The 26,042-nt window shown below is 34.4% G+C and overlaps 2 protein-coding genes across 2 annotated transcripts in view; both read right to left on the bottom strand.

Annotated features, from left to right (window-relative positions):
- The window catches only part of LOC134838851 (uncharacterized), a 224,900-nt gene that overhangs the window by 36,813 nt on the left and 162,045 nt on the right, over positions 1-26,042 (bottom strand). Inside the window, exons 2-5 of the mRNA XM_063854138.1 lie at positions 2,013-2,161; positions 1,216-1,316; positions 979-1,079; positions 687-874 (exon numbers count right to left, since the gene is read on the bottom strand). Coding sequence (XP_063710208.1) covers positions 687-874; positions 979-1,079; positions 1,216-1,316; positions 2,013-2,126 — 504 coding nt within the window. The 5' untranslated portion in view covers positions 2,127-2,161. The remainder of the gene's footprint in view (positions 1-686; positions 875-978; positions 1,080-1,215; positions 1,317-2,012; positions 2,162-26,042) is intronic.
- Positions 6,911-11,853, bottom strand: LOC134840122 (uncharacterized). The gene is made up of 3 exons (XM_063855813.1): positions 11,694-11,853; positions 11,182-11,387; positions 6,911-7,334 (listed from the first exon to the last, which is right to left on the bottom strand). The coding sequence occupies exons 1-3, from the start codon at positions 11,799-11,801 to the stop codon at positions 6,959-6,961; spliced, it is 690 nt and encodes a 229-aa protein (XP_063711883.1). The 5' UTR covers positions 11,802-11,853; the 3' UTR covers positions 6,911-6,958.

Genomic DNA, 26,042 nt, shown 5'->3' with positions numbered 1-26,042 from the left:
TGAAAAAACTTTTGTTGAGACTAGGAGTTTCAGTTTCACGTTCTCAACATCTGCTCCACGACCGATTGCAATTTTTTTAACACTAGCCACCAATAAAGCAGCTATAGTTTCTATCAAATTGCGATCAAAAGAAATAAAATTAATTAAAACTAACTTTCAAACGCAAGTGCTCGCTAGAAAAATTAAGTTTCAATGTCAGCAAATAGGAGATCTGCTCAGGCGCATATCTAGGAATTTCTCGAGGGGGGAGCTGATTTTCAAAAACAAATTGAAAATTTTGTCGACCTTTTTTTAAGATCGACCAAATAGATTCTCTGAGCTCTCTCAAACCACTATAAAGACCTAAATTTGTCCCAATTTTCTGCGCCACAGGCAAATTTTTGAAAACGGCGTTTTTAGGCACATTTTGGAAATCGCGTTTTTTCGGCGCACGCTACCCCCTCAAAATTAGTATAGACTGGCGCCAAAGGCGTCTTTAGAAAAGTTTTAAGGCCAGTCAGCCAAAAACGGATATCTCAAAATAGTACAAAGGGGGACCCTTTGGGTTGGCAGGGGTTCGAATCCCTGAGGGGGGGGGGGGGGGCGTCCCCCCTTACTGGATCTGCTATTGTTTTCCATGTAATCAATTTTAAACATTTTAAGGTCTTTGTCCGAAGACCGCCGATAATAAAATGAGCTGGACGTACTGATGTGAGGTCAAACTTGATCGACTCAAGACCGAGCAGCAGGTTGCTGATTGAAAACATGAGGTCTTGGTCGAAAGCGGCAGCACCCTTTCTGTAGAACTTATCTAGTAACTTCCTATCATTGCTCAACTGACTCAAGTAGCAGTGCAACAACTGATCCTGAATTGCTTGATGTAACCACGCTCTTGCTGAAACGTATTACTTGTTATGCGACTTGCAAAACTAAAAATCCTGAAAAAAAAAACATTTCAGAAAATAGCAATAAAGCAGAAGCTCTACTTTATCAACAAACCTTTTTCCTCACTCGACGCTGATTTTGAAACAGAATTAATTGCGTCGTTGAATGAGATTTCTTTCGCCAAATTCCAGAAACTGTTCTTTTTATTCTTCAACCTACAGCAGTTTAGAAAAAAATTATCTAACGGTGTTTAATGTTTTAGGAAACATTTCATTCGATGTTAATTTTTGAGAAAAAACGCTTTGCGTAATAAGTAGCTACGAGGTTCTGCAATATATGGATTTAGCTTACTTGTGACTAAGCAACAGATCAATGCTTTCAATGAACTGTCCGGCAGATGGCTCTCCAAGAGCAATAGGCTGCGTTGGATTTCCAATACACCTTTCCTGTAGCTGAAAAAAAGGCAGAAACTTCTAAGTTTTTTTTCATTGTCATCTTTACTGATCAATTCACCATATTGAGATTAATCCATTGGTATTTCTGAAACTTAAAGCAATTTAGAGATGGAGAAACTTTCTATGTTAGGTATCGAATTAAAACTACTTGCAAAGGGAATTTTTTTATTTTTCGATATACCACCTTGAAGCTCTTTGAATTTCAAAAAAATTCAACCGCTAACCCTTCTGAAAAAAAAACAAACCCAATTTGAAAAAAAAGTTGGATCAATCAAACGATAATTTTCATTACTGTCTTACAGTCGTTCAAAATTGTGTATGTATGCTTGTGGAGTCTTAAACAGTCAAAATGTTTGTCTAGAAACTACCTTGCAGCATAATTAATTTTGTAAGTTTATTTCATAAATATATCGCGGAGTCCTCAACGAGCGATAAGATCGCAGAACTGAGCTAGCATTTGGATCTGGACTAGGTTTTCTGTGGATTCCAGACTTGTCGCAGAATCCGCTGAAAAATCGCCGAAATCAAAGAAGAATTTACAAAAAAACCAAGTAAATTTGCTCAAATTATTGAACAGGGACATATTTCAACTTTTCCACAAAGAAAAGAAACAAACGGCTTAAATAAAAGAAAATGCACTTCTTTCAATAACAATTAAAAACTGAAGACTACAAAACAAGTTAATGCAGGAACCTTTTTGAACGCGAACACAATGCAGTCTTGGACACATCCTACAGCAATCTCATCTAATCCCGAAGCATCTAGATCCAAGGGCAGAGATTTGTAACGGGCCGATTCAGAGGTCATTGTTAGAGTTTTACCATTCCTACATTTCGAAGCCTGAAAATGTGAATAAATCAGAATTTACTAATCAAAAGGTTGTCTCTCCGTGATTACAGGCCAAAAAAGTTTCTCTTATACCCAGAGCTCTGAGATTTGTACACAGAGGCGAAGCGATACCACAAAATAGCAGTGCAAGCTAACAGACAGTAAAGGAAAACAGAGCCACTAAGTTCAAAAATATCTTTCGAAGAAACCACAACTAAAAAACTTCAAAATGTTGAAAGGAATTATGTTCTTTTTGCGAAAACACATCCAAAAACCCATTCGACGGCATTAAAAGAAAATTCGAAAACAACTATCGAGCGAAAATAAAATTGTTGTCATGAAAAACTTTGAACTAAAAACTCTATTCTAAGATTTTCAACGTCTTGTGCCATCCGGAGGAAAACATACAAATTATGGTTCTCCGAACGACCGAAAATTAAGTTAGTAAGCCGATGAAAAAATATAAACCGAAATCATTTAGGCCAAAAAAAAAGAAAATATACAAAGTTATGCTTAATAGAATTACAAATTGCAGCAGTAAATGGAAATATAAAAGCAACAAAGAAAATTGCATACAGCAAAAAAAAACAAGATGCGGCAACTAAGCCGACAAAATCTGCAGACAAATAATAAGCCGACATTTTTTTGAAACGGAATATTTCCCGTTTGAAAAAAAGCAGGTCCTAATCAGATTCGAAACCAGGACCTTTGCCGTCCCAGGTGAAATCGCTACCTCCAGACTTGGTGCACTGAAGACGCACAGAAATTTGAATTCATTATGAACCAAAAGACTCAAGTGATTCTGTTAAGCAAGTTACTAACCCGACTTGTCTATATTCCGATTCGATAACGCTTGTTAATTGCAAGTGAAAAAAAACGATGTCATTGAAATCCATGTTGAGCTATATTTGTTCCGACTGATAAACTTTTTTCAAATTTCTAGCCATATGAGTATTTATTGACCTAGTTTTTATTGACTTTATTAGACAATGTCTTCATTTTTGGAGTAACTCAGACCCTCAAGCTAAATTTAATTTGAAATGTTTCTGAGAAGTTTCCGCGTTTGCCTTTTTGTTGGCATTCAATGTGCCATTTTTTAAAATAAAACATAAGGTTTGAAATTATTGAAAAGCTTGGCGCTCTGAATAAGCGCAAACGTTTTGCCTAGCTTTTTCGATAGTTTGAAAGCAAGTTTGAAATCTCGATTGCAATCAAGGCTAAAACTAGAAGAACTCGAAAAATTAACGAACTTGTCTCATGAATTTATTTACACAGAGGCCAAGTTGCACTTCGCATACACAAGCAAAAGTATGCTAAAAAAGCTAATGGGAAAAATTGAATGAGTAAGACTTTGAGTCTACAAAATTTCTTAAACGACGCACGCCAATTATGAGTCTACATAATTGCTAATTGACGCAAGCCAATTATGAAGCATTAGCAGTCAACTTGAAAAAAAAAGAAATTTACCAACTAACATGCCTCAATTTATAGAGCGGACGCATTTTAACTAGTATACGAAAAAGTTCATTAAAAACATCCGACCCTGCCCAGGTTCAAGCCTTCTTGTTTTGTTGCTGGTCTCCTTCTCTACCTCTACGCTACAGAACCATGATACTTTGAAGCTTAAGTGCTATTTGTGATAAAATAGTCTGTGTTAATAGCATTCGCAGTAATTAATAGCTGGATCAAAATGATCATTTTCAAAATGAACACATTTTGTCGCAACAATCGCATCGCAACAATATTTGCGACTTAGATTTGGAAAAAAAGAAAGTTGAAACTATAACACAAGCTATGCTTGTGTAAAAATTATACCAATCTTAAAAACTATACCACTCTGGTACACTTTCAATATACAAGGAACCGCTATGATTGTTATTTTTGAAAAATAACCCAATTTCAGAGAACGGTACATATTTTTTTCGTTCGGTGGCAATTTTTTTCTCAGGAAAATTGCATGGCAGATGGCCGCTAATTGAAAAAAATATATAAATAATCATGATCCTGAATTCATTCAAAACGTGACGCTCTTGAGAAAGCGTACTCGTTTTCCTAGCTTCTTTGATAGTTTTAAAGCAAATTCGAAAATTCGGCTGCAATCAAGGTGAGAATGAATCCAGAAATTTAAAACTTTGTCAAATAAATTTGTTAAAATCTATAACACTCAAAAGCGCGTTCATTTTTATAAAAACTGTTATCCACTGTGTCATGGTCAGATTTTTATCAGAAATTTAAGACACTGTAAATTAAAGTTGTTGAAAACTATATCACTTTGAAACATCAATCAAGAAAATTCCATAAAATTGAAAAGCGTTTCATAGTGGCATAGTTTTTGACAAACTTATTAGACAGTCATAAATTTCGAAAATAATTCTGATTTTGATTGCAACCTAACGTTCAAAATTGTGTTTAGAATATCAAAAGAGAAAGGCAAAACGATAACGCTTTTTCAGAGCGCCAAGTTTTCGAATAAGTTCAAGATCATAACTTCAAAACTAACTTCAACCAGCAGCGATCTGCAATGAAAAATTTCTCGGAATGAACTAAAGACCGATAAAAAAATTGTTTCGGTTGGCTAGTTTTGTTGTTTTAATGAAAATGTCGATCATAACAATTCCACGAAAATGAAAGCATTTTTGTATAAAAAACAACGCAATTTAAAATTTTTGTTAGGGGCGAAACGCAGCATAGCACCACGGACGATATATTAAAAACATAGCATAACAAGCAAGTCGACAGAAAACGAAGCGAGAAACATTTAGTCGAAAAAAAACTTCGTGAAAAACCAAAAGTTTCATGAGTTTGTCTCAAAATAAGTTCATTTTGGGACAAACTTTTCAGGAAACATATGTCGGGGTTAATTTAGCATTAAACCTTAATTCAAGATATTGATAACTAAGCCAATAAAAAGGCACGTCGAGCCAAAAAAAATAAATAAATCAAGCGAAAAAAGGAAACAAGAAAAATTCGGAATTGGTTTGAACCAACATAAACACAAAATTCGAACAAAAAGGGAAATTAACAAGCTCAAAGTATGTCTGTTGTTTGACAAAAAAATTTGAGTTGATGAAACAGTTTTCTAGCAACAAAGATCCAGTGATTCTGATGAACAAGTTAATTGAAAAGTCTGTGAACGGGTTTGATGACGATTGCTAACGACATATATTTTACACTCTACAAATGTGAACATCAACGCAAAGTGTAGCTTGGACACAGAGGCGAATCTTCGCTTCGCAAATACTAGCGAGAACACAAAAAAGCAGCTCTAGAAAAATCAATAAGGAAAAAAGAAATAAGCCTCGAACCAGCCAAAATTCGGCTAGGTCTAGGATTCGATCTGCGACCTACTGCAATCAAGAGATTTTGAGTCTCACGCACTAACCACTTAGTCACATTTGCTGAACCAATGACAAAACTAGTTACGATTAAAGCAGCTACATATGCTTAAAAAAATGCCCAATGCCATTCAGCAAAGTTGCACCAAATACAAATAGACACAATTTTTCAAGTAATAATTTGGATTATAATAAACTGAAGGCATCCACACCAAATTTGCATGTAACAAATCGCAAAGCATACAGCCACATTATGAATAAACTATGCATTTCAAAAAAATTCGAGATATATTGAGTTAGAAAATTTCTGAAATCGAGTTTTTATTATTGTTATGTTGTTTGATGAAACAAATAGCTTTTTCCGGTTCATTTGATGACTTAAAAATGTATCAACTGTGTTAACTTATTACTATTCGAATGTCAAAGCACATGCTATCAAAAAGCTGTAAAAGTGCCCAAAAAGAGTCACCAAAACTTGCGACATAGGTTAGGAAAAAAAAGAAGGTTCTTAATAATACACTAAGCTGACTCTAGTGTTAATAAATTGCCATAGAAAGTAAGAAAAAATATATAAAAAAAGTGCTTTCGTTTTTCTACCTCCATAGAAAACTGAAAAACTTGTAACAAAAAAAACTAGATAAACAAGAAAAGTAGATGCTTTATTCCACTCCCGAATCAGATTATCTATGATTATATTAGAAAAAAAATTAAGTAACCGACACCTAGTAAGACGGAAAATAATTGCAAAAAAAATTGAATTTTTTAATATTTGACGACGGTGTTCAAATAACCAGCAAGAAATTTTTGACTTTGGCAAAAATACGATTTAAAAGCTGTGTGAGACGGTGTTCGCCGGTCGATAGTGGAGTTTGCTTTCCTTCCAATGAAGAAGATGAACTGAACTTAAAAAGAAATCATAAGTCACACCGCGAAAAAGTAAATGCGAGCCTGAATGAAATTTGACTTCCCATAAAAAAAGAAACCAAAAAAATCATCAGGACCTAAATAAGAGTCTGAACTACGTGTATCGACTCTTAAAAACTATGAACTATTTATCAAAGCCACTCTGATTCACAAGTGATTTCATACAACTACCTGAGTTGAAAAACACACTTTAACATTCAGGCTCGAGTTACAAGACCCTTTTTTTCGCTAACGTAAATCTATGTTTTGATTTTCTTGGCAATCATGACCTTAATGAATACTCAATGCATCAAGACGTCAATGCGAAATTATTGCCAAAAAAAAACTTAATCGACTAATGAATCTAAACAAGGTCATTTTGAGGTTAAATGTTGACTTCTCAGCTGCTATCCAACCCTTCTGGACTCAAAATTTTGAATAGCCATAATGATGTGGTTTTTCTGCAGCTGAGGCAGCTCATCTTCATCTTAATGCACAAAAACAATTCATCAACCGAAAACAAAAAAATGAATAGTTTCTTTCTGTTGACTAATAAAGATATTTAGCATAATTCTAAGGAATTTCATCTTCTTCAGCTTCGAATTCATTGTCTTGTTCGAAATTGTTTTCAGCTACCGCAATCTGCTTATTGGGGTCAAGGTCATTAAACGATAGAACTGGGATAGCATCCAAACTGCAACCAAGTTGCTTTTCTGACACAGCGTTATCGTCACTCTTCTTACTCATAATTTGCTTGTCTTCTAATCGCACTATTGAGTCAGAGGTTGATAGAAATTGCAGATCATATTCGTTAAGTGGAGCCAATGATGAGTTAGAAGTCAAATCAAAAGTATTATCGGTTAAATCGTCCTCTCCAGCTGCGATTTGTGATGATATTTGACCAGTGGTGTGGCTACCACTTCCATAAATATAGTTCGCGGTGTCATCGCTAAATCAAAGGAAATGTCTTAAACACAGAGGCGCAACTGAGCTTCGCACCACTTGCGATACAAAAAAAAAGAAAGCCGCTAAGTCGAAAAAAAAATTCGAAAATGTCAAAAACTAGATCTATCAAAATGAATATGGCTAGTTTTGCAACAAAAGATTGCCAAGATAATAGCATGTAAAATAAGCATCAGATAAAAATTTACCAGGCTGCAATAAAGTCAAAACTACCTTAGCAGAAACCCTTTAAGAAAAAATTCAACAAGACTTAGAAAAATTTATTATGTCCCCCTCACCCTCAAAACACACAAACACAAAACCTTTATTTGCGCTTCAAATGAAGCAATATGAGGTTAGCAAGCCGATATAATGTAGACCAAAACATAATACGCCGAAAAAAGGAAGAAAAAAAACCAATTAAAAAAAGCGAAAAAAAAATTTAAAAAAGTTACGACAAATTCATTAATAGTTATTTAACACAGAGGTGAAGCGGAGCTTCGCACCACTTGCGATACAACACTAACCAAAAATAAAAACATAAAAAGCCGAAAATGAAAGTTTGAAAAAAACTAGGTCATATGATCTTTCATATGTCTCGATAGAAGTTCATTCAGGCAAACATGCCAGACACTTGAAACTTAAATCAACAACAACAGAACAAAATTTACGAAAAGAAACAAAGACGACAATCCTTGAACAGACACAAGTTGAGCCGAAAAAAATATGATTTTATAAAAAAGTTTCAGTGCAGCACTTGTAGCTACACTGAAAGCTCCTTACAGCAAAAAAAAATAACTGATGGGGCAACTAAGCCGACCATCTTCGAGCAGACGCATCTTTCAGCAGAACAAGTTAGCCGAAGAAAAAATTTTACGAAAAATTTCTTTAAAATCTTTTAAGTCCCTCTTGAAATTAGAATAAACAACAATTGAACTTGCAACGAAAGGGGAAAATTGTCTACAGCACAAGCTAAATCCGTTGTGGCAACTTAGAAATCAGCAATTCATTTTACTCTGAATGTTTTTTTTTCAATTTCCTTGATACTGAAAAAAAAACAAGATTCAGCCACGACTCGAACCCCAGATCTTAGGGTACAAAGGCAACTGCTTTACCTCCAGGCCACGGGGGGAAGCAACCTCGAACAAGTTCAGAGAAGGTAACAAGAGAAGAGAAGATAAGAAGAGAAGTGAGTCAACTGATTTTGTTAAGGTAGTTGTTAACCCGAAAAAAGTTTTTTACTCTAGTTTGATAACGCTTGGTTATCGCAAGCGTAATAAAAAGTTATTAAGTCACCCTCACCCTCAAATCAAAAACGCAAAAAACACCTCTTTGGCTCGTCGAACAATGCAACATGGGGCTAGTAAGCTGATATAATATAGGCCGAAACTATCAAGCCGAAAAAAAAGAAATAAAAAAGCCGAAGAAAAAATTCATTATAATTTAAGACTAATTAAAATATTTTAAGTCACGTACCCTAAAAACAAACACGCAAAAAATCTTTTCGCTCGTCGAACGATATAACGCAAAATGAGGCCACTAAACCGATATAATTTAGGTCAAAATCTATCAAGCCAAAACACGCACCTACCAGAACAAGTTACCATTTTGGCAGCGGTAAATTTGTTTCTGAGAGAGCCTTCCGAGAAATGAGTACAAATGAAAAGTCCTTTGAACAAAGCAAAAGGAAAAAAGTCTAGAACCGATTGCAATACCCTTGCTTATCGCAAGAGTAAATATCGCTATCAAACCGAAAACAGTTAACTGAAATAGTATGTATATTCCTCGAAGATAAAATTCCAAGCTCTAGATCTAGCAAATAAACCTAAGCATTTCAGCAAACTTCGTATATACTTGAAAAAAAACTGAATAAATACGGAAGCCAAAAGCCACCAGATTCCAATACAAAATCAATACTCCATGCAAATTAATTGCTAACGGTTGCTGAGCAAAAAAAAAGCTAATTCTGACAATTTTCATCAAAAACCGTATGTTAAATTCGGCCGTGTTCGGGTGATAAGAAAGAAAGAAAGAAAGAGAGAGAGAGAGAGAGAGAGAGAGAGAGAAAGAGAGAGAGAGAGAAAGAGAAGAGAGGAGAGACGAGTTTTAATTAGGCTACAAAAAATGAAGTCAAAAATTTGCATAACTGAGCTTGACGTCAGATTTGGTCTACTTCCTTGCTTCCTTCCTCAGCCATTGTCCAGCAGCAAATTGGCCTCAAAGGGGCAAATATTCAGATCAGTTTTTCTTGACATAAAATGAGCTTAGCGAACCTTGATATTTGCAACTAAAAATAGAGAAACGAAACCTGATTTTCATCAATCCAAGAAAAACAGAAAATACACAGAGGCGACGCGCAGCTTAGCATCACTTGCAATACAACAAAAGCGAACCATTGCAAGCAAGTAAATGGTCAGTGAGATGGAAATAACTCAGTTGGAAAAAATTGAAAAACCTGGAAATACGAAAAATTCAGTCACAGAAAAGCAGACGAGAAGCACAACCACTAGCAATAAGCAAGCTTTTGGTAATTTCCGAGCGACCACTAAGCCAACAACACGCGGTTAGACGTCAATTGATCCGAAAACAAAAAACCAAACGAAAATCAATATTGCAAAATTCAACATTTTTTTTTGAAATACGCAAACTTCAATCTTGAAAAACAGACGAGAAACGCAGCCACTGGCAACAAGCCAGCTTTTTGTAATTTCAAGCGTTCACTAAGCCCACAACACGTGGTTAGACGCCAACAAAACCGGAAGCAAAAAAATCGAAGGAAATTGTCATAGAAAATTAAAAGGTGGCAAATAAGCCGACAAAAAGTAAGCCGACTAACTATAATCCGACTAATCAATTTTTCCCGGAAAGAAATTCATATTCAGACACTGAAAAAAACCAAGATCCAGCCGGGACTTGAACTGAAGGGGGTCTGGAAGTTGCTAAGTTTTGATAATTAAGCAACATCCATTTCAATTACAAATGTGTAAGAAAATTTGCAGACAGCCCATAGGCCGATAATTTTTTGATAGTCAAAATTTTAGGTTTTAAAAAACAGGTGCTGACCGGATTCGAGCAGAGTTCCATGGCTGTTTACAAGCTTTCATGCAAAGTAGTTAAATTTGAATTTTCAAGAAATTGAGCATGTTTGCTGTAACAGTATTGAATGCTGCACAAATGATCCAATGATTTTGTTAAAGTAGTTGTTAACCAGAAACAAAGTATATTCCGATTTGATAACGCTTAGCTAATCGCAAGCGTAAACAATTGCGGCACAGCCAATTAGAAACGTATATGTATTAGGAAACCTAATTTCAAGACTAGCACCTTCATAATTATTTTTGCATATTTAAAATTGCCAGATAACTGTTTATATTCTTGCTTCGACAAAAACTTTGCAACATACGGCATGAATGAACGCGGCTATAACCCATGCTATATGAAATCGCCAAAAAATATTCTACAACTACACAGTACGTTTAAATTGAAAACAAAATGTGCGAACTACATTGGGAAAGGGGACTCGTTATATAACACAAGCCTGGATATCAGGCAGTCGGAAGAGTACGGAAAAAAGCAGTATTTTGTAGACAAATTGAAGAAACTAACAGAAAAAAGACTCGAGTTCTCAGGGATTTGAAAAACTCTAGGTCTCAGATATGGAAGTTCAAAGACATTTAAATAGACTTTCAACGTATGTCTGCAACTTTCCGTTTTGGATTTTTATCACTGACTTTTTTTCATAACATAGTCCACATGTGCGTGTTGGCGGAGCCTTCTGCACTATTGGAAAATTAGGCGACTACTTAATTTTAGTAGATGCGCAAAATCGTTAAGCCTAGGTAAAATAAAATCACCTAGTATTGGTCTGATTGAAAGAGACATGGTGCAAGTCATTGAATTTATTGTCTTCTTCGACGCTGCGGTTATTCATTTGAGGGAGGTGTGAGTGCTGCGCCCCCGTTACCTGCAGCTCCTGATCGCTGTACTCTAACTCTGGTCCAACCAATTGTCTCGTATGCTGCTCTAGACTGATGATCTCCCGCAGTGCCACTTCTTCCAGCTGGAAAGAAATCCCGTTAGCAATGCCTTTCAATTGAAACCAAAAGTAAAATGAGAGGACGGAGGGGAATGATTGGTAAAACTACAAACAAAAGGGCATAAAATCGTCTGTTCTAACATCAGCAACTTTCAATGAACTTGCTCTACTTATTCATAGACGCCAGTACTTCACAGCAGTGAATTGCTCAAAAGAATTTATACACACTAATTTTCGAATCAATCACCCATAAGATATGAAATTCATCAGGTAATACATAAAAAAAATTCCGCGTCTATCGTTCAAATGAATCTGAAGTAAGTAGCTGACCTCTAGTTGACTTAGCTGATGACTGATGATTTGTTTGAGCGAGAGTAGAGTTTCCTCCTCTGCCTTCACGACCTCCAATTCTTTCGTCAACTCATCAATCTCCCCCATCCCACTACACCCCCAAAAAACTAATTACTTGTCTATACGGGCACACATAACTTCTCTAAAATGATTAACTAAATAAGAAGCTAGAGCTATGAATATTCCTGCACTTGAAAATTTGTGTGCCAACACCTAGAAAACCGCGGTATAAACCCTCGCAAAACGAAAAATCACCAACTGTAAGTTCAAGGACTAATTTCATGAACAAAAGACTACGAAATTTCCAAATTGCTAGGAAGCTGTAGCAGAAACCCATAACAAATTTCAGTACAATTACAGGATGAAAAACTTAAACACAATGAAGAAAAGCACGCAAAAAACGCAACCGTGAGTAAAAGCAAAAACTCAACAAGGGAAACCGGTTGCAATGCAAGCAGCACAGAAAGTTCATCATTAATAAAAAAAAGTTTTTTTTCCAACGAATTGCATCGTTTTTTCATCGCGGTGTGATGAGAAGATCGGAACGAAAGTCTAGAACTTCGATAGTAATCGTAAATTTGGTATAATTGACAACAAATTTTCTCATAGAAAAAAAAACAAATAAAACGCATTTTTCTCAAATCGGGTAGACTTCAGACAAAAAGTGTCTGAGAAAAAATTCCTTAAAATTTTAGCAGAATTAAAATGCTGCTATTTATTTTGCAACAATCAGGCGCAAATTTTAGCCGCAAAATTGGATAATTTTTGGCTTTTTTCGATTTTACGCAAAAATTACTGGTTCAACTGCTGATAAAAAACAAAATTGATGTAGCCCATCAAAATTTAACAAGGGTATATTCTTCTCTGTAATTTTGTACACAGAGGCGCTGCAGAGCTTCGCACCAGCAGCGATACAACACGAACATAAAAATAAAATGTCGAAAATTTTTTTTTAAATGTTGAAAGAAAATGTTATAGGTGAACTAAAATGTTCGTATGTCCTAATGAAAGATGTCTAGGGGCCCAGCTAAAGCTAGAAGAAATTATCTGATAACTTTGGAATTTTTTCTACTGATGCGGGATGAAAAAGGCATTTTCAAAAATTGGACTTTGTCGAAACCTTAGTTGTTTCTCTACCTAAATAATTGACAAGACTTCAGATTTTTGAGCAATAGGAATCTTCCCTGAGATATCTAACTTTTCTCACAAAATTGAGAAGCCACCGCTTCAGTAGAAAAAGTATCGCAGGCGGTTCTTTCATGGAACCCTTCGTCTCAGATTTCATCTAGTAGTTTCTAAGAAAAGTCAAAAAGATTCTAAAAACGGTCAAACGTTCGAAATTTGACTTTTCGAAACCCACAACATTTTTCTGCAAAAGAAGGACGTGGTCGCTTAAGCAAGGATTATTTCCAAAATCGGGTTTCTCGATTGAACTTTTAACCTAAGAATTAGCTGGGTAGTTTTCAAGTATTAACTTTTTCCAGTGCCATATCTTGTGTGTCTAAAATTTTTTTGAGACAATCCGCTTATGCAGAAGAGATTCACGCAACCTGTTGGTTTGTTATAACTTTTTCGAAGGCCATAACTTTTGTGTTTAAAAAAACGCGCAATAAATTATTCAAGGGAGTTTTACAGAACCCATTAATTCAATTGAACCCAAATTGTAAGATTTGGGAATGTAGTTTTCGAGAAAACCCAACAAATTCACAAAACGTTCAAAAAAGGCAAATCTTGAATTTTCCGAGGGCAATAACTTTTTGTATGAAAAAATGGGCGTAGCCGCATATGCATAAGAACTTTTCACAAAAAATTATAGCCATTGAACCCAAAATCTCATATTTGGAAGGTAGTTTTTGAGAGTACGAAAAAAAATCAAAAATTTTCAAAACTGATTTGGCAAAGTATTGTATTTACAAAAACTATCTTAGTACTAAAACAATTGGTTGAAAATGAATTGACAATATTATGCATAATATTTCTGAATTTTAATACATGCACTTTACTTAAAATTACCACGTATTGTTAAATATCACCCCCAAGCGTAATAAGTTTGTATACTTATTTCTATATTTGTTTGATAGCCAAAAAATGTCGTTTTTACTCAATTAAATAGGAATGTTTTATTCAAAAACGATTTTAAAAACATATTGCGCATTTGTGGAGCTTCAATCAGCACTGTAGCACAGTTTCACGTACTAAAAATTAAACTTTCGATAAACAGAGTATTTCAGCGCACCAAAATTTGACAAAGTTGATCAGCGACTTCGCAGACTTTCAATTTCAAAAGGGTGACAATAAATGTCTGTTTAGCAGTCCCTCAAACTTAGAACTGAATTCTTGCACGTCTTTCGAGCAGCGTTGTGAAACTGGGAATAAAAAATATTTTTTTTTTTTTCAGAGAATCACTTTCAACTTACTTCGATATTACCAAATTGACAGAACTTCAGTCCTTTCTTGGCTTTACACAAAAAGGAAACCGATGGGTTATAGGTATATATTAGTTCAGTTGAAACCACCAAGACAAAAAACATGATTCAGTTTCAAAATTATAGGTTATCGGAGTTTCAAACTGCCTAATATTTAGGGAGTACAAATAAACCTATACCCTTCAAACACTCAATTACGGAGGTGGCATTAAATACCCGAAATATTGGCAAAACAACGCCAACTAAGCTGACGGAAATAAAAACAAAAGCAAGAAAACCCACAAAACTTGCAACTTCGAATTAACCTTGTGAACAAAAAAACTTTTTCAAATACTAACTGTCTGAAATTTGGATGGTGAGAGGGAAATAGGGACGCTGGTATAGCACTAGAGAGGTTGAGTTACTTCTAGATGATGAGTTACTACGGTTGTTACAAAAAAGGTTTTAACAACACGAGAAAAGTTTGCAAGTGACTGGCAATACGGGTACACTAAATTCAGAACAAAAAAACTTGTGAAAAACGAAGTCATTCACATTTTTCGTGACTTTGTAACTTCGCAGTTCGATAGTGGAGCAATCCTTCCTTTCAGCTAAGTAAATAAATTGAGCTCTGAAAACTTAGCTCTGAGATCTGAAAAACAAAAAATCATCAAAACTTTGAAAAACCCAAACAAATTTACGAACTCTGCTGCATTAACTAAGAGAATTTTTTTTTATTGATTATGACTAATTCAATGATTTTTTTGGTAATAAGGCACAATAGAAAGTTTAATTTATAAAACTAACCATCAAAACATTATAACAATCGAGAAACTAAAGTATAGAAATTTCATCATAACTCCAGAAAGAGAAAGAAAGAAAAAATCTATTTCTTCAGTTGTAAACTCTATTCTTAAACAAATATTTTCCTCATTTTTCTTTATCAAAATGCAAAAAAAACTTCCAATTTTTGGAATTCGAAATATTTTTCTTATTCCAGAACTGTTTTTCATTTTTTTTCGGAACACTTAATAGACAGTTTGGCTCTGCTGCTGTTTCCCACGACATACCACTTTCTGTGTTCTATCTTTTGCCCACGTAGTCTATTTGTCATTAAATTTGGCATGTATCTGCAATATGCAATTACAATATAAAACTTCGTAGGTTACACTGGTGAAACCTCGTAAAATCACTGAAACGGTTGAAGATACTATAACTTAACCTATTAAGTCTAGATAAGATAGATTTTGATAGAAAGAGTTAACCTCTGTGCTGGATTAAATTGTGGCTCATCTGCCTCCCCTCCCCCCGTGCCTGACATACAAATCAATTTTACTGTGTACTCATTGTCTTTACAAAGTTGTACATGAGAACCAAATGGGTTTGCAATAGGATTAGCCACGCACAAACCAATTTTCATGACAATTGGAGAATGTAAAGAAAATTAAAAACTATAAAAGTTGTTCCTTGAGTGCAATTTGAACGTTTTCGGAGCATTTGTCATTTAATTTCTATTTATTATAACCGAAAAAGTCATGACTTGCTAACGCAATTGAAAAATCACAAAAAGATATCAAACAGAACCGGAAAGGGAACTTACCTCTGAAATCCATGAACTCCGTTACAATTGCTAAGTTAAATTTGCAATTATATTGTTGATTTTCATCGCCTCATTTCTAATATACAGTTTAAAAAAATGTAGAATAAAATTGAAGTACATTCAATTAAAGGGACGAAATTAAGCACCTCGGCAAGGTTTACGACCAGACTTGACATAGCACAGTTGTCTTGCTTTCTTCTTGTTCTAATCTTCCCTGATAGGAGATAGAGTGGGGTATCATACTTGGGTAAATTAATTGCCTAGGATATCTGATTGCTCTTTTTCGATAACTAATGTGTTTTTCAGATAAATTTCGAGTCTCAGTCATCCTACCCCTCAACTTTGGTTGAGCATTGATCAAACAAAAAAAAGATCAAAACAAGAAACCATTTCTGAAGCAAGCAAAGACTAGCTAGGAAACACTTGATTAAAAGAGTGCATAAGACTTGTTGTGCTTTGTTAGATAATTCCAAAACTACAACTTTCGGCAAAACTCCATTAAAAGTCCACTATTAATGCGACTATTCAATTTGCAACCAAAACATTCATATCTAGACAACAGACCGTTCAAAATGTGGCCAACAGACAGGTGGAAAAAAGTCGATTAACTCAAGGAAACCGAAAAACTATTGACTTTTATTTGAAACCTTTTCAACTTTCGAGCTACGGGTAAAACTATATCACCTCAAAGCAATTTGAATTTCAAAAACCTTTAATGATTGGCACATTGTTTTTAACTTAACCAAATTTGAGAAACTTGGATCAAAAGGATTTTTTCCCCAGAGAAATACGTATTTCAACAGCCACTTTCGAAACTAACAATCATTCACGTTTCCTCGCGCAACTTTCTTTTTTGTTATTAGAGTATATAGTATTCCTTTCATTTAGCAAAGTTCAAACTGCGAAAAATTAAATAAGCTCAATCGAATTTGAAGAATTTCCAAAAATGCCAATGACAATTACAAAAATGCCAATGAACAGGAAAACTAGGTAAAAATGACTGGCTCATTTGAGCAATTTCGAGTTTCAGAGAACAAAAATATATCAAGCTAAACCTTTTTGAAATTCAAGGGGGTCAATTGCAATAACGAATTGAAATCTTCTAAAATGAAAGATTTTCCCAAATAATTTTCAATGAGGAAAACACTCACGGCAAAATAATCACCGGTTTGAGAAAAAAATCAAAAAGATTGATTAATCGAGCGGCCGCAAATCTTACAAAATTTAGGTAAACTCCCACTGAGTTGGAATTCTTGTCATGAAAAACTTTAAGCTATACAGAGCTCGAAAGATTTCCCCTATCAAACAAAGCAAATATGGTTTACCCAATCAAACAAAGCAAATATAAGTCATTAAGCCAATAGAACAAAGGCCGCGACCTATTAGGCCGAAATTTAAGCAAAACAAACGCAAAAAAAGTCAGGCTCTTAATTTTGCAAATTACTGGACGAAATCAAAAACACTTGCAGCTACACCAAAAAAGTGTTCGCCAGTAATAAAATGTCTATAATGTGGCAACTAAACCGGCATTTTGTGTAACATATTTCTTTTATAGTGTACAACTGAAGGGTACAGTAACATTTAAACTTTCTCGGAGCATGCCAAAGGAGTGCAGGTGCTCTCCAATGATTCAAGTGATTTTGCTCAATTAGTTTCTAGCCCGAAAAAGTTTCAATTCCGATTTAATAACGCTTGCTAATCGCAAGCGTAAAAAAGTCCGATCGAATAGATTTCAAGGGTAATAACAGTATTTATCGGAAATTATAAAACGAAAAACCAAACCTACCACGTTGCAATAATGATGGCAAAGTGTGAAGTTTCCCCAGTTCCGAAAAAAGGCTTCGCATTTTATGTTTTTGATATTTTTGCCAGTCTCTCGGCACATAAAAAGAAAAAAAATGATTAGAGAAAAATATTTGAAAAACTATTCTTTTTTTAGAAATTCGGCAAGCAAAATTGTTCTATTCTATAAATGGGTTCTGGCAATACGTGCTTCTTGCAAAATAACAGCTTCTTTTTCTTTCACTGAATTTCGAGAACAGCTGTGAAATAATTGCGAGAGGTGTTTGTCTGGAGGAAACACCTCTCGCACTTATTCCGCAGCGTTTCTCAAAATTCAATGCAACAAAAATAACCGGTTATTTCGTCCAGAGAAACGTCGACTATCGAAATGGGTTCTAACAGTTTCAAAACCCAATCAAAGATTACTTGAGTTCGAAAAGATAAACAGAGGCAAAAGACAGTTGGGACAACGGTTAATGGATGCAAGGAAACCAGAAAACCTCCAGTTTCGAAAAGCAAATATGTATAACAGCTGCTTGAATTTCAAGCATTTTAATGGTAAAGCTCAATTTAAAAAAAAACTGCAGGGAAATCTTAGGCTTGAAAAACTCAAATTTGGAAAAACTGAATTTTAGCCCGTATTTAACGCAAGTTTTTAATTGCGTTATTTAGAGCGTATTTATACAGTGAACAACTTACATTTATAAAGTGAACAAAAAATTGCAAATTCCGGCGTGCAGAATTTTAGCAGCACCAGAATTTTTCTAAAAACATACAGTAGCCAACACAGATGGAAAAATGCCATTATATCAATGAAATCAAAGAAGTGGTTTGATCCTGAGTGTTTTTCATTTTTTAGGCTTCAAAAAATATGCGACATTGAACCTTTCAAAAATCTTAAAATCATTGAGACCATTTGAAAATGATAAACCAAATTTGAGAAAGCTTGAGTAATGGGTACTTTTCTTCTTATTCTGGAAAATCCAACATCAAAGCGTCACTTTGCAGCACTTTGTGATACAAAACAAAGCTAGCATCGAGAACCATTTCTTTTAATGAGAATAAAATTTAAACGTTTTGCCTAGCTTTTTCGATAGTTTGAAAGCAAGTTTGAAATCTCGATTGCAATCAAGGCTAAAACTAGAATAACTCGAAAAATTAACGACCTTGTCTCATGAATTTATTTACACAGAGGCGAAGTAAATTCGGCAAATAAAATTGTTCTATTCTATAAATGGGTTCTGGCAATATGTGCTTCTTGCAAAATAACAGCTTATTTTTGTTTCACTGAATTTCGAGAACAGCTGTGAAATAATTGCGAGAGGTGTTTGTCTGGAGGAAACACCTCTCGCACTTATTCCGCAGCGTTTCTCAAAATTCAATGCAACAAAAATAACCGGTTATTTCGTCCAGAGAAATGTCGACTATCGAAATGGGTTCTAATAGTTTCAAAAGCCAATCAAAGATTACTTGAGTTCGAAAAGATAAACAGAGGCAAAAGACAGTTGGGACAACGGTTAATGGATGCAAGGAAACAAGAAAACCGCCAGTTTCGAAAAGCAAATATGTATAACAGCTGCTTCAATTTCAAGCATTTTAATGGTAAAGCTCAATAAAAAAAACTGCAGGGAAATCTTAGGCTTGAAAAACTCAAATTTTGAAAAACTGAATTTTAGCCCGTATTTAACGCAAGTTTTTAATTACGTTATTTAGAGCGTATTTCAACTTACATTTATAAAGTGAACAAAAAAATTGTAATTTCCGGAGTGCAGAATTTTAGCAGCACCAGAATTTGTCTAAAAACATACAGTAGCCAACACAGATGGAAAAATGCCATTAAATCAATGAAATCAAAGAAGTGGTCCTGAGTGTTTTTCATTTTTTAGGCTTCAAAAAATATGCGACATTGAACCTTTCAAAAATCTTAAAATCATTGACACCATTTGGAAATGATAAACAAACTTGAGAAAGCTTGAGTAATGGGTACTTTTCTTCTTATTCTGGAAAATCCAACATCAAAGCGTCACTTCGCAGCACTTTGTGATACAAAACAAAGCTAGCATCGGGAACCATTTCTTTTGATGAGAATAAAATTTAAACGTTTTGCCTAGCTTTTTCGATAGTTTGAAAGCAAGTTTGAAATCTCCATTGCAATCAAGGCTAAAACTAGAATAACTCGAAAAATTAACGACCTTGTCTCATGAATTTATTTACAGAGGCGAAGTTGCACTTCGCATACACAAGCAAAAGTATGCCGAAAATGCTAATGGGAAAAATTGAATGAGTAAGACTTTGAGTCTACAAAATTTCTTTAACGACGCACGCCAATTATGAGTCTACATAATTGCTAATTGACGCAAGCCAATTATGAAGCATTAGCAGTCAACTTGAAAAAAAAGGAAATTTACCAACTAACATGCCTCAATTTATAGAGCGGACGCATTTTAACTAGTATACGAAAAATTTCATTTAAAACATCCGACCCCGCCCAGGTTCAAACCCTTTTATTTTGTTACGGGTCTTCTTCCCTACCTCTACGCTACAGATCCATGATACCTTGAGGCTAGTGCTGTTTGTAAAAAAAAAACTAGTCGGTGTTAATATCCATAGCATTGGCTGTACTTAATAGCTGGTTATTGATCAAAATGAACACTTTCAAAATAAACAGTGTCGCAACAAAATTTTCGCCGCTACAATATTTGCGACTTAGGTTAGAAAAAAAAGAGAGTGGATTTAATCACACAAGCTTTGCTTGTGTAAAAATGTGGAAACTAGATGAGTCTATATTAAAAAAAAATAGATCTAAGAATTTTCATTTACTTGTCTCAATTTACCTTGAATAATACTCATTTTGAGAACAACAACATTCCAAGTGAGAGAACTAAAGGTTAAATTAACATCAGAACAAAACTTACGAAAATGTAACAAAATCCACAATACCTGCGCAGAAACCTTGAGACAAGAAATTTACGACTTGGAAAAAAATTTCAGTCCCCGTTTAAAGCACACACACATTAGATTTCTTTTTCGCTCATCAGACGACGCAATAAAAGACCACAATACCAGAAGATAATAAGCTGAAATTTTTTAACCCGAATAGTTCGAAACAAAAAGATTGAAACTATACCAAATCTGAGTTTGTAAATTTATAACCAGCTTTATACAAAAAAATACATTCGAATATTATAGGTACTAGAAGGTTGAAATCTCCATAACTATTGAGTTTCAGATCTTCGTAAGCAAAGCCTTGAAATAGCCGATAGCATACAACTCCACTTTTCATGCTAAAAAATCGAAACAATCAATTGCAAAATTATCAAATTCATAAATGGGATTCGTAATTAATTTTTAAACATCAGAATCTATTTTTCCTTTCATTAATAGTACGTTCAACAAAAAATTTTGAGCAAATATATGAGGATGAGAGGCCACATATGCATCCGCTGGTAGTAACCTGACATCACCCTACCAAAGCGTCGACAATTTCAAAATTTGAAAAAAGCGTTTACAAATATTTCTTAAAATTTTCAAGAGAACATAGAAATGTCATAACTAAGAAAACAAAAGACGTTGAGCAGTCATAACTGAAGTCCAGACAAACATCCTGAGAGAACATTGAGAGAACCTCGTCATAGTGTTGAGTATTTCGAACTTGGAAACTATTAGATCTTGAATGTTTATAAAATTTTTGAAAAAGCATAAAAGGCAAGTCTCAATAACTAAGATTACTTGAGCAACCAAAATTTGAAGCAACATTTGCATCTTCTGAGAGAGCCCAGAGAGCAACCAACTGTAGGATTGGGAATTTCAAATTTTGAAACGCTTTTTTTTCAAGTCAAGTCTTTTTTCGAAAAACTTTGAAAAAAATTGAAAAAAGTCATATCTCGGAAACCAAAAGACATTTGAGCAGTCACATTTGGAGGCAAGATTTTCAACCTTTGAGAGTACCTTGAAAGCACCTGACTACAGTGTTGGCAACTTCAAATTATGTAAAAATTTTCAAATCCAACTTTCTGAAAATTTCTGAAAGAATCATAAAAATGTCATATCTCGGAATTTAAGAAGATTTGAGCGGCCACAATTAGTTGCAAGACTTGCAACGACTGAGGGTGTACTGACAGCCCCTCACACTATAAAGCTGAGAATTTCAACTTTAAATGACTTTTTTATATCTAAGTTATTTGAAATTTTTGAAAAAACTTGAAAACGTCATATCTCGGAAACTAAAAGGATTTGAGCAGCCATGTTTTTATGCAAGATTTGGAACCCCTGAGAAAACCCTGGCAGCACACAATTTCAGGGGTGGAGAATTCCAAATTTTGTCAAGTATTCATATTATTTTTTTGAAAACTTTTTTTTAAATCAGAAAAAGTCATATCTCGGAAACTAAAGGGATTTGAGCAGCCACATTTGGATGCAAGATTTCCATCGACTGAGAGTACTCTGACAGCGCCTCACTCACACTATAGAATTATGAATTTCATATTTGTTAAGTTAGTTAACTTTTTTGAAAAAAAAATCATAAAAAACGACATACCTCGGAAACTTTAAGGATTTAAGCATTCCCTTTTTGAGGCAAGATTTGCAACGCCTAGAGGTACCTTGACAATACCCAACTACAGAAATGAGAATTTCAATTTATGTGGAATATTTTAAATCTAAGTTTTCAGAAAATTTTCGAAAAAGTCACAAGAATCTTCATATCTCGTAAGTTTCCTATGCTCAAAAAAGAGAAATTGATTCAGTTAGACATTTGATTTAGCTGAAGAAAAAGTTCAAAAAATCTGATAAGGCTTGATTGCAACTAAGAGTCAGTCGCTTTTATGCTGCCATTTATCCTTTTGTTTTCGCAGAGCGATAATTGGCTTCCAAATGAGAAAAGAATTTTAAATCTTAAGAAATTGTGAAGTGGTTTGAGCATGAACAACTATTACCTGAAAACACGGCAAAAAACTTTCGATTTTCAAAGAAAAAAATGGATTTCATTTAAGCTTTTTGAACTTCTAGAACAATTTATGATAGGCGCTTTTTTGATAACATTGAACGAACTAGAGAAAATTGGATCAACAGGCAAAATTTTTATTCCGCAGGATATCTAAATATTAAATTCCACTTTCGAAACTAAAAATCCTTCACGTTTTTTGCGCCATTTCCACGTTTGTATTTGTAAAGTGCAATTTACGTCACTTTCAGCAGATGAATTTCAATTGAACTCAAAAAGTGCATTATACCTAAGTGCATTAATATTTTAAGACTTTTTCCAGAAAAAAAAATCAGCAAGACCTATATAAGAGACTTCACTACGTTCATTACTCTTCAAAGAAAACTAGCGTTTATCGGACTTCCGGTGCTTCGAAATTTTTCGACAACTCATGAAAAACCGCATATATTGGAACCAACATCTGCAAACTTTTAAGTGTACTCCGACTGCACCCAATTACAGGGTTGGTTATTTCGAACTTTTTAATTTTTTAAATTCCCATTTTAAAAGCGTCATCTCGGAAACTTAAAGGGCCTCTGGAGAAATTTGGAGGCCAGATTTGCAACCACTGAGAGTCCCTGAGAGCACCCTACTATAGGGTTAGGAATTCAAAATTTTATGAAATTTTTAAACCTAAGTTTCCCGAAAAAAAAAAAAAATTGAAAAAAGTCTTACCTCTAGCAGTCATTTGAGCAGTCCCATTTAGCAGTCGCATGTGGCAAAATTTGCAACTCTTTAGAGTACCCTGACAACACCGAACTATAGCGTTGGGAATTTCAAATTTTGAAAAATAATTGATTTAAACTTTCTTTAAATAATTAACTTAAGATTTTGAAAAAATCACAAAAAACGTCACATCTCGATAACGTCACATCTATATTTGGAGGCAAGATTCGCAATCCTTGCGAGTACTCTGACAGGGCCTAACTACAGGGTTCGAAATTTCAGATTTTCAAAAAAAATATATTTTAGGTTTTCTGAAAACTTTTGAAAAAATCACAAAAAACGTCATATCTAGAAAACTACAAAGAATTGAGCAGTCATATTTGTAGGCAAGTTCGCAATCTTTGAGAGTACTCTGACAGTACCCAACTACAGGGTTGGAAATTTCAGATTTGCGAAAAAAAAATACAAGTTTTCTGAAAATTTTTTGAAAAAATCACAAAATACGTCATATCTCGAAAACTTCAAGGATTTGAACAGTCATATTTGGAGGCAAGATTTGTAATTCCTTAAAGTACTCTGATATCACCCAACTACAAGGTTGCGAATTTCAAACTTTGAAAAATAATGAAATAAAATTTTCTGAAATTTTTGAAAAAAATCACAAAAACGTCATATCTCGAAAACTACAAGGATTTGAGCAGTCATATTTGGAGGCAAGACTCGCAATCCTTGATAGTACTCTGACAGTACCCAACTACAGGGTTGGGAACTTCAAGTTTTGTGAATTATTTTGTTATTTGAAATTTCTGAAAATTTTTGAAAAAATCTCAAAAATCGTCTTATCTCGTTAACTAAAATGATTCGGGCATTCAAAATTGGAGGTCAAATTCGCAGCCCCTATTTCAATATTGGGCTGCTTAATTCAAACTCGGTAAAATAACCACTAAAATCAAATTGAAAAATCGAGAAAAAAAATCTTAACCATTGCAATATACGATATAGCTTAAACATGCAAAAATAATACGTTGAAAAAGCTTAAACATGGCGAGATAGTGAAGCCCGCATTTAAATATATAATACACGTTAACTAAAATGATTCGGACATTCAAAATTGGAGGCCAAATTCGCAGCCCCTAATTCGATATTGAACTGCTTAATTCAAACTCGGTAAAATAACCACTAAAATCAAATTGGAAAATCGAAAAAAAATTCTTAACCATTGCAATATACGATATAGCTTAAACATGCAAAAATAATACGTTGAAAAAACTTAAACATGGCGAGATAGTGAAGCCCGCATTTAAATATATAATAGATTGTTATATTCAAACGTAGAATATGGGGATCGATTTTTCAGCATAATAATTTTTTCTAGTATAAACAGTGAAAACCAATCTTTTAGCAACGAACTAAAACTGATGCATAATTAGACGGACCTGATTCTGGACCTCGAAAGGCGCTTAGTTTCGAATTTAGCTACCCTTAATAAGATAAAAGAAAACAAAGAAAATTAGCGGCACACAATGATTTACAATTGAAATCACAGCAGAGCAAGCGGTTGCTACTTGTCAATGCCGCGTTTGAAAGTAGCATTCTGACTTGTAAGCTTCTTTAAGTCTGCTTAAAGATGTGTCTTCTAAAAGATAGCCAACAGAAAGATAGAAAAGCATAAAATAAATTGATTGAAAAAAGTTGATTGAAAACCAAAAAAAGTTGATTGAATACTTTTGAAAATGGTTCAACTTTTGAAGGAAAAAATATATCCCGTTACAGCAAGAGTTGTTTACGATTGGCAATTTTTACTCAAACTTATCGAAGTCAGAGAAAACTGAGTCAATAGATGATTTTTTATTCTGCTGGAAATTCACAAAATTAAAGTCAATTTGTGTAACAAGAAGTTATTCACGTCTTTCTCGCACTTTAAGCGTTTACTGTTCCCCAGTGTGTTTTTCTACAATTAAACAAAGAACTTTAAAAAAAGTCAATATCAAATCGCAAAAAAAAATCAAATTTGAGCATGAACAAATTTCATAGGTTTACCAGAAAAAAATCATCAACACCTATATATTGAAAATCGCTTCGTTCTTTCACAACATAAAAACGGTGTGCTAAAATACCTAGCAGTTTGAAAGATATAAACTAAGCGGTGTAAGGGATTTTATCAGACCGGTTTTTTTAGCAGACTCAGAGCAATTAGCAAGTCAAAACGCTAGCTTCATACCCGGCATTGGCAATTAGCGACTGCTTGATCCGCTGCACTTTTATTCGGCACTTGTTATTGTGCGCGTAACTCTTTGTTTTGCAGCTAATTTCGACTATTGAAGTTTATGATTTTGTTGACTAATCGTGAGATAATTGTCTTAATCGAGGAGGCTTGACCCCAGGCTGAGCATCTTTTTGAGTCTGTCAATCGATCATGCATTACTTTGTTCCGTTCTTCTGCCAAAAGACTCAATTTTCTTTTTCATGCTAACAGATTGGTCTGCTACACAATCGGTCCCCCAATTGAGCGCATGATCGATTTTTGTTCAGGGGCTCAAACATGGACTAATTTAGAGTACTTCATATACGATTTAGTTTTATGTTGAGCAACTCGTAATCAAACAATTGAATCCGAGCACAAATCATATTCCAAATTCAATTGAGGCACGCTGTAATTTGTTCACATAAGGTTTCTGTGTGAAAGCTATATAAGTAGTGGCTTTCCTTTGGTGTGGCGAATAAGAAAATACATTTATTTCTTGCAAAATGTATTATTTTCCGCCAATACTTTAAAAAAGGGCAGTTGGACATTACGGGTTTCGCTAAGATACGACCCTTCTTGTTTAATACGGTAGCGCTTTTGAAATGCTGGATACGCAGGTATCGAGTTGGAAATATTTAAAGCTCTGTTT

The sequence above is a fragment of the Symsagittifera roscoffensis genome, chromosome 2 (genome assembly GCF_963678635.1).
Source record: "Symsagittifera roscoffensis chromosome 2, txSymRosc1.1, whole genome shotgun sequence".
Taxonomy (NCBI): Eukaryota; Metazoa; Xenacoelomorpha; order Acoela; family Convolutidae; genus Symsagittifera; species Symsagittifera roscoffensis.
Note: the sequence above shows the minus strand (reverse complement) of the source record. Positions and strands in the feature narration are given on the sequence as shown.

Coding starts and splice junctions, on each gene's coding strand:
- LOC134840122 (XM_063855813.1), bottom strand. CDS start 11,801: ATGGGGGAGATTGATGAGTTGACGAAAGAATTGGAGGTCGTGAAGGCA. Junction 11,388..11,693: donor ATCAGCTAAGTCAACTAGAG/GTCAGCTACTTA, acceptor ATTTCTTTCCAG/CTGGAAGAAGTGGCACTGCG. Junction 7,335..11,181: donor TTCAATCAGACCAATACTAG/GTGATTTTATTT, acceptor CCTTTGATTTAG/CGATGACACCGCGAACTATA.